Source organism: Marmota flaviventris, chromosome 2 (assembly GCF_047511675.1).
Source record: "Marmota flaviventris isolate mMarFla1 chromosome 2, mMarFla1.hap1, whole genome shotgun sequence".
Classification (NCBI taxonomy): Eukaryota; Metazoa; Chordata; class Mammalia; order Rodentia; family Sciuridae; genus Marmota; species Marmota flaviventris.
The window spans coordinates 152859201-152874598 of NC_092499.1; the positions used below are offsets into that span (position 1 = coordinate 152859201).

The 15398-nt window shown below is 39.0% G+C and overlaps 1 protein-coding gene across 1 annotated transcript in view; it reads right to left on the reverse strand.

Moving 5' to 3' along the window:
- Otud7a (OTU deubiquitinase 7A) overlaps positions 1-15398 on the reverse strand; it is a 136531-nt gene that overhangs the window by 76525 nt on the left and 44608 nt on the right. Inside the window, exon 3 of the mRNA XM_027955887.2 lies at positions 11864-12046. Coding sequence (XP_027811688.2) covers positions 11864-12046 — 183 coding nt within the window. The remainder of the gene's footprint in view (positions 1-11863; positions 12047-15398) is intronic.

Sequence of the window (15398 nt, forward strand, 5' to 3'; positions counted from 1 at the left end):
CAAGAGTGGGTATATATCCGAAGGAAAGGAAGTGAGTATGTTAAGACATTGCATTCCCATGAACACTGCAGCATAACAGTCAAGAAATGGAACAACCTAAGTGTCCACCAGTGGATGAATAGATAGAGAAAATCTAGTGCATATATGCAACAGAATACCATACAGCCATAAAAGAATGAGATTCTGTCATTTGTGACAACATGGATGAACTAGAGATCATTAAGTGAACTAAGTCAGACACAGAAAGGCAAATTCCACAATATCTCACTCAGGTGTAGAAGCAAAAACAACTGATCTTAAAGAAGTAGAGAGTAAAATAGTGGTTATCAGAGGCTAGGGGTTGGGGGCTGAAAGAAAGATAAACTGAGGTTGGTGATTGGCTACAAAATTACAGCAAGATTGGGTAATAAATTCTAGGGTTCCACAGCAAAAAAGGATTACTGTAGTTAATAATAATGTATTGTGTATTTCAAAAATAGCTAGAAGAAAGGATTTTGAATGTTTATAACACAAAGAAATGACAAATGTTTGAGATGATGGAAATGCTAATTACCCTGATTTGATCATAATACATTGTATATGTGTATTGAGATACCCTCCATACCCCATTAATACATATGAATATTATATGTCAATTTAAAATAAAAGAAAAAATTGAGGCTTTTTCACTTCAGTGCTTTTCTTTCACAGTCTCTTTCAGAGGAAGACTAGTCCAGAGCCCAATGCCTTTGCCTGAAGTATGCTGTGGGCTGATATGGCTGATAACCACAGGCACTAGGAGCTCACAAGGAAATGTGGGAAACATCTGATGAGTGCAAGCATGGTTAAGGGAAGTCCACAAATGGACCAAATTTAAAAATGAACCTCATAAACATGTTCAATGAGATAAAGAGAATATTCGAGTATGAAATGCTACTAATGACAAAGAACTAATTTGTAATGAAAAATGCAAATGTTGACTCAAAGTGGATGCATGTAGAAAATGAATTAGGAGGTCAGGATATCAGGGTCAAGCAAAGCTCTTAGCAGATATGAAATAAGAAGACAATGGAAGAAGGGTTGCAAAGAGTTCAAGGAAAATAATTTGAACTCAGAATTTTTATTCCACTAAACAAAAATGTAAGTCTATCAAGTAAATGTATACAGGCACTTAAGGCCTTAGGAGATTCACTAGGCCAAAACACTCTGGAAGTAGTCTTTGAGGAAATATTCTTTCAGCAACAGAGAAATGAAAATAGACATGTGTCTCTTGAGGACAAGGATATATTCTGAGGAATGCATCATAGGGTAAATTTTACAGAGTGTGCTTATAAGAGACACAGATGATATAAGACATTCTCTTGATGTGGCCGCCTGCAATCAAGAGACATGGTCAACACTACAAGTGTAATGCTGTTGCTAGTGTAACCCGGCACACTGTTTCACACTAAACTATATTTTTATAAGTAGGATCACACTCTAAAATAATGACAAAAAGGATACTATAGCGAAAACCAGTAACACACATTAACAGTCACCTGTTATTTTTTATGCTTTTCTTTTTTTTTGGCAGTGCTGGGGATTGAACATGGGTTTTGCCCATGCTAGGCAAATGCTCTACTGCTGAGCCACATACCTAGCCCATCATATTATCCTTCCTTATCAAGTAACATGTAATTTAATATCAAATATCAATACTTGGTAATGATAATTAATGCATCATACTTTTATATGACTGGCAGTGAAATAGCTCTGCTTACACCAGCATCACCACAAACACATGAATGATGTGCTACACTGTATTATTACATTGGCTGTGACATCAAAGGTGACTGACAAGAAATTCTCAGCTCCATGATAAACTATGGGACCACCATTGTAGGTGTAGATTGTCGTCACCGAAATGTCAGTTTGTGACATGTGACTGCAAATATGAGCAAATGAAGAAGTTAATTACTTCTTTACAAAATATACAAAGGCAACAAAAAGAACCTAAATATGATTAAGGCCAAGTGGAGGTAGAAAGAGGGAAGGTAAGAACACATGGATACACATGTATTTTTCAGGGTAAAATATAGTCGTCAACAAGTTTTTTAAAATCATAAAAAGAAAACCTAAATACAGGTTTTAGTAGATTAGAGGTAATGTTCACCCAAGTAAAAATAGAATGCATACTTTTGAGAAGTAGAAAAAATTAGAAAGAAACAAAAGATAGAAAAGAGAAAAGCACATGAAAAAGCTTGTCAAATAAAACATAAAACGTAAAGAAATACAGATATGAAGAAATTGAAAACTAAATAAACTAATGGTAAACTAAGTGAATTAAATTCCATACTTGAAAGACAAAGACTCTTGAATAATACAAAAAATATGATGAGGTAGGGGAAGGGTGACCACAGACAGAAAAGGCCCAGTGGCCCAGGGCGGGACAGAGCTTCCAATCACTCCTGCAAGGTAGGCGGGCCTGCGACCCACCGGCAGAAGAGGAGCAGCCGCCTGCTGAGAGGCTGAGCCGCCCCCTCCCCCTGCGCCGGCATAGTAGAGGGAACTGGGACCAATCACAGAGCAGGCCCAGCGGCCTGCTGAGGGGCAGAGCCGCCCCCCACCCCCCTCGCCTGCCAGGTAGGGGAAGGGTGACCACCGACAGAAAAGGCCCAGTGGCCCGCGGCGGGACAGAGCTTCCAATCACTCCTGCAAGGTAGGCGGGCCTGCGACCCACTGGCAGAAGAGGAGCAGCCGCCTGCGGAGAGGCTGAGCCACCCACTCCCCCTGCGCCGGCATAGTAGAGGGAACTGGGACCAAACACAAAGCAGGCCCAGCGGCCTGCTGAGGGGCAGAGCCGCCCCCCACCCCCCTCGCCTGCCAGGTAGGGGAAGGGTGACCACCGACAGAAAAGGCCCAGTGGCCTGCGGCGGGACAGAGCTTCCAATCACTCCTGCAAGGTAGGCGGGCCTGCGACCCACCGGCAGAAGAGGTGCAGCCGCCTGCTGAGAGGCTGAGCCGCCCCCTCCCCCTGCGCCGGCATAGTAGAGGGAACTGGGACCAAACACAGAGCAGGCCCAGCGGCCTGCTGAGGGGCAGAGCCGCCCCCCACCCCCCTCGCCTGCCAGGTAGGGGAAGGGTGACCACCGACAGAAAAGGCCCAGTGGCCCGCGGCGGGACAGAGCTTCCTATCACTCCTGCAAGGTAGGCGGGCCTGCGACCCACCGGCAGAAGAGGAGCAGCGGCCTGCTGAGAGGCAGAGCCGCCCCCTCCCCCCCGCGCCTGCAAGGTAGTCGGAACTGAGACCACCATCAGAACAGGTCAGACCTGCAATCGAGAGACAGAACAGGCCCAGTGGCCTGAGGAAGGGTAGAGCCGCCCCCCCCCCACGCCTGCAACAGTAGGCGGACCTGCGACCCACTGGCAGTACAGCCCCAGAGGCCTGCAGAGGGGCAGTGCCGCTGCCTGCGCCTGCAAAGTAGGCAGAACTGCGACCACCGACAGAACAAGCCTAGCGGCCCGCAGAGGGACAGAGCCGCCGCCCGCGCCTGCAAGGACAGCGGACCTGCTACCGACTGGCAGAGCAGGCCCAGCGGCCTGCCGGCGTGGTAGGCACATTGCCCCAATTGGTGGAGGGGCAGAGCCGCCGCCCGCGCCTGCGAGGGAGACTTTGCAACTATACAAGACCAATATAAATATATAGGGGGAAAATTCAATAGCACAACAGTTTCACCAAGAAGAAAGGAACGCGAACAGTATGAAGAGACAAGGAAAGAAAGGACCACAAGCATTGCAGGTCAACTCAACTTTAGAAGAGGTAATAGCTGCAGCTGATGGAATGTCAGATAAAGAATTCAGGATATACATGCTTCAGATGATCTGGAGTCTCAAGGAAGACATCAGACAGCAAAATCAGACAATGAAAGATCACTTCAACAATGAATTACATAAACAAATCCAAGAAGCAAAAGATCAACTATACAGGGAACTAGAGGTTATAAAAAACAAACAAACAGAAATCCTAGAAATGCAGGAAGCAATAAGCCAACTTAAAAACTCAATTGAGAATACTACCAGCAGAGTAGAACACTTAGAAGACAGAACATCAGACAATGAAGATAAAGTATTTCAACTTGAAAAGAACATAGACAGCTCAGCAAGACTGTTAAGAAACCATGAGCAGAACATCCAAGAAATATGGGATAACATCAAGAGACCAAATTTAAGAGTCATTGGGATACAGGAAGGAACAGAGTTTCAAACCAAAGGAATGAGCAATCTATTCAATGAAATAATTCGAGAAAACTTCCCAGACTTGAAGAATGAGACAGAACCCCAAATCCTAGAAGCCTACAGGACGCCGAATGTGCAAAATCATAAGAGACCCACACCTAGACACATTATAATGAAGATGCCCAACATACAGAATAAGGAGAGAATTTTAAAAGCTACAAGAGAAAGGAAGCAGATCACATTTAGGGGTAAGCCAATCAGGATAACAGCTGATCTTTCAACACAGACTCTGAAAGCTAGAAGATCCTGGAATAACATATTTCAAACACTGAAAGAAAATGGGTTCCAACCAAGAATTGTGTTTCCAGCGAAATTAAGCTTCAGGATGGAAGATGAAATTAAAACCTTCCACGATAAACAAAAGTTAAAAGAATTTGCAGCTAGAAAACCATCTCTTCAAAACATCCTTGGCAAAACATTACAGGAAGAGGAAATGGAAAATAACAATGAAAACCAACAGTGGGAGGTAGGACACTAAAGGGGGGAAAATAATCAAAGTGGAAAACAAACCATGTTTAGTAACATAAATAAACAAATATGGCTGGAAGAACAACCCATATCTCAATAATAACCCTAAATGTTAATGGCTTAAACTCACCAATCAAGAGACACAGGCTAGTAGAATGGATCACAAAACAAGACCCAACAATATGCTGCCTACAGGAGACGCATTTGATAGGAAAAGACATACATAGGCTGAAGGTGAAAGGTTGGGAAAAATCATATCACTCATATGGACTTCGGAAACAAGCAGGAGTATCCATACTCATATCAAATAAAATAGATTTTAAGCCAAAGTTAATCAAAAGGGATAAAGAGGGACACTACATACTGCTCAAGGGAACCATACACCAACAAGACATAACAATCATAAATATATATGCCCCAAACAATGGTGCAGCTATGTTCATCAAACAAACTCTTCTCAAGTTCAAGAGTCTAATAGACCACCATACAATAATCATGGGAGACTTCAACACACCTCTCTCACCACTGGACAGATCTTCCAAACAAAAGTTGAATAAGGAAACTATAGAACTCAATAACACAATTAATAACCTAGACTTAATTGACATATATAGAATATACCACCCAACATCAAACAGTTACACTTTTTTCTCAGCAGCACATGGATCCTTCTCAAAAATAGATCATATATTATGCCACAGGGAAACTCTTAGACAATACAAAGGAGTAGAGATAATACCATGCATCCTATCTGATCATAATGGAATGGAACTGAAAATCAACGATAAAAGAAGGAAGGAAAAAGAATATATCACTTGGAGAATGAACAATAGGTTACTGAATGATCAATGGGTTATAGAAGACATCAAGGAGGAAATTAAAAAATTCTTAGAGATTAATGAAAACACAGACACAACATATCGGAATCTATGGGACACATTGAAAGCAGTTCTAAGAGGAAAATTCATTGCTTGGAGTTCATTCCTTAAAACAAGAAAAAACCAACAAATAAATGATCTCATACTTCATCTCAAAATCCTAGAAAAAGAAGAGCAAAACAACAGCAAAAGAAGTAGAAGGCAAGAAATAATTAAAATCAGAGCTGAAATTAATGAAATCGAAACAAAAGAAACAATTGAAAAAATTGACAAAACTAAAAGTTGGTTCTTTGAAAAAATAAACAAAATCGACAGACCCTTAGCCATGCTAGCGAAGAGAAGAAGAGAGAGAACTCAAATCACTAACATACGGGATGAAAGAGGCAATATCACAACAGACACTTCAGAAATACAGAAGATAATCAAAAATTATTTTGAATCCTTATACTCCAATAAATTAGAAGATAGTGAAGGCATAGATAAATTTCTTAAGTCATATGATCTGCCCAGATTGAGTCAGGAGGATATAGACAACCTAAACAGACCAATATCAATTGAGGAAATAGAAGAAACCATCAAAAGACTACCAACTAAGAAAAGCCCAGGACAGGATGGGTATACAGCAGAGTTTTACAAAACCTTTAAAGAGGAACTAATACCAATACTTTTCAAGCTACTTCAGGAAATAGAAAAAGAGGGAGAACTTCCAAATTCATTCTACGAGGCCAACATCACCCTGATACCTAAACCAGACAAAGACACTTCAAAGAAAGAAAACTACAGACCAATATCTCTAATGAACCTAGATGCAAAAATCCTCAATAAAATTCTGGCCACTCGGATACAAAGGCACATCAAAAAAATTGTGCACCATGATCAAGTAGGATTCATCCCTGGGATGCAAGGCTGGTTCAATATAAGGAAATCAATAAATGTTATTCACCACATCAATAGACTTAAAAATAAGAACCATATGATCATCTCGATAGATGCGGAAAAAGCATTCGACAAAGTACAGCATCCCTTTATGTTCAAAACTCTAGAAAAACTAGGGATAACAGGAACATACCTCAATATTGTAAAAGCAATCTATGCTAAGCCTCAGGCTAGCATCATTCTGAATGGAGAAAAATTGAAGGCATTCCCTCTAAAATCTGGAACAAGACAGGGATGCCCTCTCTCACCACTTCTGTTCAACATAGTTCTCGAAACACTGGCCAGAGCAATTAGACAGACGAAAGAAATTAAAGGCATCAAAATAGGAAAAGAAGAACTTAAATTATCACTATTTGCAGATGACATGATTCTATACCTAGCAGACCCAAAAGGGTCTACAAAGAAACTATTAGAGCTAATAAATGAATTCAGCAAAGTGGCAGGATATAAAATCAACACGCATAAATCAAAGGCATTCCTGTATATCAGCGACAAATCCTCTGAAATGGAAATGAGGACAACCACTCCATTCACAATATCTTCAAAAAAAATAAAATACTTGGGAATCAACCTAACAAAAGAGGTGAAAGACTTATACAATGAAAACTACAGAACCCTAAAGAGAGAAATAGAAGAAGATCTTAGAAGATGGAAAAATATACCCTGTTCATGGATAGGCAGAACTAACATCATCAAAATGGCGATATTACCAAAAGTTCTCTATAGGTTTAATGCAATGCCAATCAAAATCCCAACGGCATTTCTTGTAGAAATAGAGAAAGCAATCATGAAATTCATATGGAAAAATAAAAGACCCAGAATAGCAAAAACAATGCTAAGCAGGAAGTGTGAATCAGGCGGTATAGCGATACCAGACTTCAAACTATATTACAGAGCAATAGTAACAAAAACAGCATGGTACTGGTACCAAAACAGGCGGGTGGACCAATGGTACAGAATAGAGGACACAGAAACCAATCCACAAAACTACAACTATCTTATATTTGATAAAGGGTCTAAAAGCATGCAATGGAGGAAGGATAGCATCTTCAACAAATGGTGCTGGGAAAACTGGAAATCCATATGCAACAAAATGAAACTGAATCCCTTTCTCTCGCCATGCACAAAAGTTAATTCAAAATGGATCAAGGAGCTTGATATCAAATCAGAGACGCGCCGTCTGATAGAAGAAAAAGTTGGCTACGATCTACAGTCGGTGGGGTCGGGCTCCAAATTCCTCAATAGGACACCCATAGCACAAAAGTTAATAACTAGAATCAACAAATGGGACTTACTCAAACTAAAAAGTTTTTTCTCAGCAAAAGATACAATAAGAGAGGTAAATAGAGAGCCTACATCCTGGGAACAAATCTTTACTCCTCACACTTCAGATAGAGCCCTAATATCCAGAGTATACAAAGAGCTCAAAAAATTAGACAATAAGAGAACAAACAACCCAATCAACAAATGGGCCAAGGACCTGAACAGACACTTCTCAGAGGAGGACATACAGTCAATCAACAAGTACATGAAAAAATGCTCACCATCTCTAGCAGTCAGAGAAATGCAAATCAAAACCACCCTAAGATACCATCTCACTCCAGTTAGATTGGCAGCCATTATGAAGTCAAACAACAACAAGTGCTGGCGAGGATGTGGGGAAAAGGGTACACTTGTACATTGCTGGTGGGACTGCAAATTGGTGCAGCCAATTTGGAAAGCAGTATGGAGATTTCTTGGAAAGCTGGGAATGGAGCCACCATTTGACCCAGCTATTCCCCTTCTCGGTCTATTCCCTAAAGACCTAAAAAGAGCATGCTACAGGGACACTGCTACATCGATGTTCATAGCAGCACAATTCACAATAGCTAGACTGTGGAACCAACCTAGATGCCCTTCAATGGATGAATGGATAAAAAAAATGTGGCATTTATACACAATGGAGTATTACTCTGCATTAAAAAATGACAAAATCATAGAATTTACAGGGAAATGGATGGCATTAGAGCAGATTATGCTAAGTGAAGCTAGCCAATCCCTAAAAAACAAATGTCAAATGTCTTCTTTGATATAAGGAGAGTAACTAAGAACAGAGTAGGGTCGAAGAGCATGAGAAGAAGATTAACATTAAACAGGGATGAGAGGTGGGAGGGAAAGGGAGAGAGAAGGGAAAATGCATGGAAATGGAAGGAGACCCTCAGAGTTATACAAAAGTACATACAAGAGGAAGTGAGGGGAAGGGGAAAAATAATACAAGGGGGACAAACGAATGTCAGTAAAGGGGGCAGAGAGAGAAGAGGGGAGGGGAGGGGAGGGGAGGGGAGGGGAGGGGAGGGGGGATAGTAGAGGATAGGAAAGACAGCAGAATACAACAGACACTAGTATGGCAATATGTAAATCAATGGATGTGTAACTGATGTGATTCTGCAATCTGCATATGGGGTAAAAATGGGAGCTCATAACCCACTTGAATCAAATTGTGAAATATGATATATCAAGAACTATGTAATGTTTTGAACAGCCAACAATAAAAAATTAAAAAAAAATATGATGATAAATAATCTTCAAGAACTACATTTACTATGAAAAGATAAGAAAAGTTTGAAAATAACTTAGAAAATGACATTCTAGGCAAATATGAACCAACGGAAAGCAAGGGTAATAGTGTAATATCAACAAGAACCGATTAAAGGATAAAATCTTTACATGAGACAAAGTGTCAACTTATATACTGGTAAAATAAGAACGCTAGAGAAGATGATCTAACACTTATAAAAACATATGCATCTATCCATATAACCTCAAGAGAAATACAGAAAAAAGGATAAGATTAAGGGAGAAAAAAGATAATGCATATTATAATTTCTAACTCAATTGTGGTTTTTTTTTTTTAGACAACAGGGTAAGCAGACAAAAGAACAATCTAAGATAGCTTAGATAATGAAGCTGAACTACAGAAATGAAGACAACATTTACAATAATTTTGGAGGGTCTCCCTTAACATGAGAGGACAAAACTGAACCAATTAGGTAAATATTAAAGAAGAATTCAAAATAATTTTAGATGATATGATTTTTATATATCTAGAAAACCCAATTCATCCCCTGGAACTCGCTGTTAATATTAAGAGAATTTACATAGGTGACTGAATAAAAGATAAGTAAAAAATGAGTTGCTTTTTCTATACCTAGTCTTAACAGTAAATGAGTACATGAAGAAGTATAATAATGTTCTGGAATGGGAGAAAAATATCACAAATGCCAATTATTCTTAATCCATTTTGTCCCATTGTCTCAGGTGCAATATATCTATTAAAATCTAAATATATATGATATATAATCACTCAAAAGAATAAAATTATATATTATTTATGATATAATAATATTAACTAATATAATACTGAAGGTAAGCTCTAGCTTATTATTTGTAAGTTATTTTAATGCACCTGTATCATTTTGTTACAATGTTAGTAGAATTAAAAGCTTGGGACTTAAGGGTTAAAATAAAATAAAATTTTATTTTAAAAACCAAACTGCCTAACAAACAAATTCAATTTCAATCACACTTGCAAATTCAAGGTTTATATGGCAGAAAACACATGCAAAAATAGTGAAAAATTTTGAAAAATCAATAAATAGGTTTGCTTTAGCATAGAGTGATACTATATAAAACTATAAGTTAGAGGTAACAAGCTGGGCAAGACACATGGGTGAACAGGACAGAGTCCTGGAACAGATTCTGGTATATTTGGTAATTTAATATATGGAATAGTTGTCATTTCAGTTCAGTGGATAAAGGATGCTTTGTTCAATAAAGATGCTTGAATAATTCAATCTCATTCCAGAAGAAATCAGAACAAAATCCTCTGCTATTATTTATAGAAATTTCAAACTGATGAAAAGACCTGAAGAATGAAATTTGAAAACAAACATTATTGGACAACGTTGTGGTGACTTTATATTCCAGGAGACTTTCTAAAGCAAGAGAGGAGCTCTCTATCCATGAATATATAATAATGTAAACATTCTGAATGCCAAAGAGTTCTGTAAACAAAGTCATAAGGCAAGTGATCCTGTGGGACACACACATATAAATACATATGTGTTGCAGGCTTCATTGAAGAGAAAGCTACAAGTTGATAAGGAAAAGCAAACCAATCAAAGGAAAAATGGACTAGATATGCAAACAGGTAGGATGCATAATGGAAAACCAAACTGCCTAACAGACAAATTTTGAGATTAAGCTTAAAATAAGACACCACTTTTCACCCTTGAGAACAGAAACACAGGTAAAACCATAGCAATAACTTCCAGTGCTGGCTAGCATGAGGGAGACACTCAAATTCACACACAGCAAGCCTAAATGTTTTTAGAAAGAAATCCTAATATTATTAAGCTAAAAACATACATATGTTTGTATGCCTGCCTACACTGGAATGCTAACCTACAGATAGAAAAACATCAGCATGGACTGAGGAGATAGCTCGGTTGATAGAGTGCTTGCCTAGCACACAGGCCCTGCGTTCAATCCCCAGCACCACCACCACCACAAAAAAAAAAAAAAAGCTTACCAGCATATAAGATTTACAGGTATAAAGCTAGTTATTTACACATTACTTATAGAGGTGAAAATGGATGACAACAACAACAAAAAACCCAAATGAAAACCTGGATAACCATTTTATAGGTCTAAAAATTATACTACAGAGTAAAATTTAGCTATTAAAAGAATATGTTCATGATTTATTGCTCAGGAAATAATCACTTCGCAGTATACGATATGCATTTTACTCTGATGTGTTTGCCTTTTGAACATACCTAGCAGACCTGGATGATCAGTAGTTATTACTCTGGTAAGATTTGGGAATTAGGAGAAGAAAAAGTTTCCTTTTATATTGCCATATTCTTCCTTTGTTACAATAAGCATATCTTACTGTTGTAATGAAAAAAAAAAAAAAGAATAATAGAGAAGTTGAAGCACAGGGAACAAGGAACATGATGTTGAACAGAGTTGAAGACCAAGCTGCTTGGGATATAATTGAAAGAACTACAGATGTTTGGTCTGGAAAAATCAGGACTCTAGGAGGAATGCTAGTCTTCAATCTCTTAAAAGACTTGTTTTTCAAAGGAAAGGAATTGGATTCACATTCCTGCTTTTGGAGGCAGAGGTAACAGCTGTGGATGTATGCTGTGAAGACATTTCAGCCTACCGTGAGGAAGGATGTACTGAGGGTCCAATTTATTTGCAGCAGGGAACTGATGATCTGGCTATTCTTTGGAACCCCAATCTACCTGCAAACCATGGTGCACCACTCCAGGCAGCTGTACCTTGGGCAATGTCGTCCTGCCTCTGCAGGCAGGGCCGCTCCACCTTGTGCCCAGGCTGGGGCAGCTCCCGCTCAGGCTGCTTGGGGCACCTCCCTTCATTGAACACATGTGGCAGGTTGGCTGTGTGCACCTGTCGGAGTTGCTCATAGTCGCTTAGAGCAGCTGTCAGGTCCCAGTTTTTGCCTATGGATTAGAATGACAAGAATTATTATTAAGCCTATTAATGCATGAATAATGATATCAGTGAAGAAAAGAACCATGGGAAGAAAGGGTGCCCATTAGTGCATTAACTAATGACCTTCTCACCAGTAGTTCTCATTTTTCAAGGGGGTAATTGTCTTCTGCAGTCTTTGAAAGTAGAATTTTTTACCCACAAATAATGACCTGAAATATGTGAATTTCTAGTCTCTAGTCTCATCTCCCCCGCCCCACACACATTATGTGCCTAATTATCCTATCCTATCCCCCTTTGAAAATGGCAAGGAAGAACATCAAAGTGGCATGGCGTTGATTTGAGACACTTACAATGGAATCTGGAGGACTTGTTAAGCCACATACTAGGCACATACCCACACAGATAGATGCTGACCTTGGGGGCTGTGCTGGACCAGGACTCTGGAAGGAAGTTCACTAGCCTTTGTAATAGTTGTGAACTCTCCACCACCCTGCCAGAGGCTGAGATCCTGTCCTATCCTTCTCTTAAAAACTCTTTTCACACCAGTCATGATTCCTGACAAAGTGAGGTAATTAATGCCCCATTTTGCATTCTAAGTTATAAAAGGAGCTCCAATATTCTAAAACCTTGGAGCATATTTTGAAGGCTACAAATTTGGTGTCTCCCATTGCAACCCTAATAAACCCCAAATAAATGTAATTTTTCTTAATTAACTACCTTGATTTTCTCTTAGTTGGGAGGAATAAAGCATAAAGTAAAAAAGAAAATAAAAAGAAACAGAATCCCAAAGTTTCTTTGTTTTTTTTCTATTATTATTATTATTAATTTTAACCTTAACATGGGAAAAGCAGCAGCTTGGGAGATATTCCGATCTTAACAGCCTTAGTCACAGGCTGTGTGTGGGGAGAGATGTCCAGTTTAGTGCACAGGCTCACAAATCACAGTCCCTGCCCACCAGGTGCTGCATTGACACTTCACAGTGTCTATAAAAATGGTAAAAGGTGGAAAGTAGAATCATTTGCAGTTGTCTCGGCTGTAATACATGGGAATACAAAGACAACGTTGAAAGTTGACATAGCAAATATACATGAAAGCGTGTTTAATGGTACAAAGCCAACAGTAAAATGGAGAAAAGATATTCTACTGATTTAAGAAGGGATTGTAGGAGAGAGAGAGTGAGGAGGGTATAGAAAGAAGACACAAACCCATTTCATTGAAGAATATCATAGAGAATGAATTAATATGTCTAAAAAAAGGAAATAGTATATTATGTAGACTTTTAGAAAGTAAACATTATTAATAAACAATTTTTCTAAATAGCAGAAAAATATTTTTACATAAAAAGCTAAGAGAACATGAAAGACATTTGAAATATTTTTATTGGTGCATTATAATTACAAACAATAGCGGGATTTGTTCCTACCTATTTGTACATGCACACAATATAACAATATAATTTGGTTAATTTCATTCCCTAATATCTCCCTTTCCTATTCTTACTCCTCTCTTCTGGTCCCCTTCTTCTACTCTATCATTCTCCCTTCTATTTTCAAGAGATCCTTCCCCTACCACCTTTTTTTTTTTTTGAAATATTTACATATAGAAATAGAGAATATAATACAACTAGACAAATAGCAATAAATTAAAGTAGGCTTAACATAACTATTCAAAGAAAAAGATGTTCACATAATCTCAGGAAGGAAAGACTAGCTTTTGCTACATATAAGAGACACATCTAGAGCAAAGTGACTTAGAAAGGTGACATCCAAAAGTGATGCTCATTGGTTTATCAGATCTACCAGACAGAGACAAAAACACCACCGGAGAGAGCATCCTCTTGTACCAACATTGGAGGATTCAGTTCCCAAAGCATTAATGAAAATGGAGAAAGCAATTTTATAAGGCTTAAGGTTCAATTTACAATAAAGATGTGTTAGTCATGTCTTTTATTTTCTGAACTTTATAATGCTTTTACATCTTGGAGTCTTGTTGACAGGGAGAATGTCCCCTCCAGGGTCAGTTAATTCCTAAAGATAGAAAGAGACTCCTCTGCAGGCCTGTGAACTTTTTATAGACAACAATCAATCCAAAGCCCACAATCCCTAATTGGGCTCCTTTATTGGTCTGTTCCATTCTTGTCCGATATTCCCTGGCTCTAATCACCCAAGGGCCAGGTACCAACAACATGAACAGTTCTACCCTTGGAACCTGCTGAAATTATTAGACTAGCTGATTCTAAACCTGCGTATCCTGCCTTGCCCATTCCTCCCCACAGAAACCATTAAAATGGCTTTGTCTATGTTTTACCTTTACTCCCTCTTCCTCCTGACAGACCCTGGTGCTTCCCTGTGTGGCCCTGCATGATATGCTGTGCCTCCTGCTTCTAGGGAAAACTTCCTTTATGATACTTACTTCAGTATCTGCATATCTAATTAAAACAAATTTCAGGTATATATGCAAACAGAAGACATGTGAGGTATTAAGAAGTAAAAATTACCAGAAGACTCTGAGATAAACACACTGACATATACCTGTTACAGAGAGAATGTCATAGATAGCAGGACAGATTTTTTTTTTTCCAGTGCTGGGTATGGAACCCAGGGCCTTGCACACATTAGGCAAGTGGTCTACCACTGAGTTACACCCCCAGGGTACAGGATAGATTCCAATGCAGTCACAATCAACCTCCAAAACCTGGGGGCAAAATGACAAAGGATTCATCTTTTCTTGTGCTCCCCATTTACCATGCACTGGCCTAGCTCTGTGCCACCTTCTCACTTCAGGATTCAGGGTGATAGGGTGACCATTCTTCACTATGGCCTATCTTTTTGGAAGAGGGACAAAAAGCCAGAGAACATATCTTACCAATAGGAGCACTCTTGTCCAGAAGTGACATCACTTCTCTAATAATCCATGACTAGAACTCATCACAGGGTCCTATCTAACCCTGGGGGCCAGGAAGGATGTCCTTCCATGTGCCCATAAGGGGTAGTCACAGAGTAGGACAGTCTATGAACAGTACTGATGATAAATACATTGGATATAAAATTAATATATTTGAATAAAAAGGCCTTAATATATCAACATAATTGAAGAGAATAGTTTGTTCATAGTGGCAAAGATAAAACATTGAAGAATAAATTTAAATGTATAAAACACATATGGGGACACTCATAATACTTCTGAAAGGCAGAAAAGTAAAACTGCATGTGCTGTGTCCTTAGTTTTTTTTTTTTTTGGGGGGGGGGATGGGGGTTGTACTAGGATTTATTGAATAATGAATTCCAGGTCTGCCAGGTTTCCTTACTTGCACTGCTGCTTTGGTTCACCTTTATCCTTAGTAACATCCTAACAGGCGAA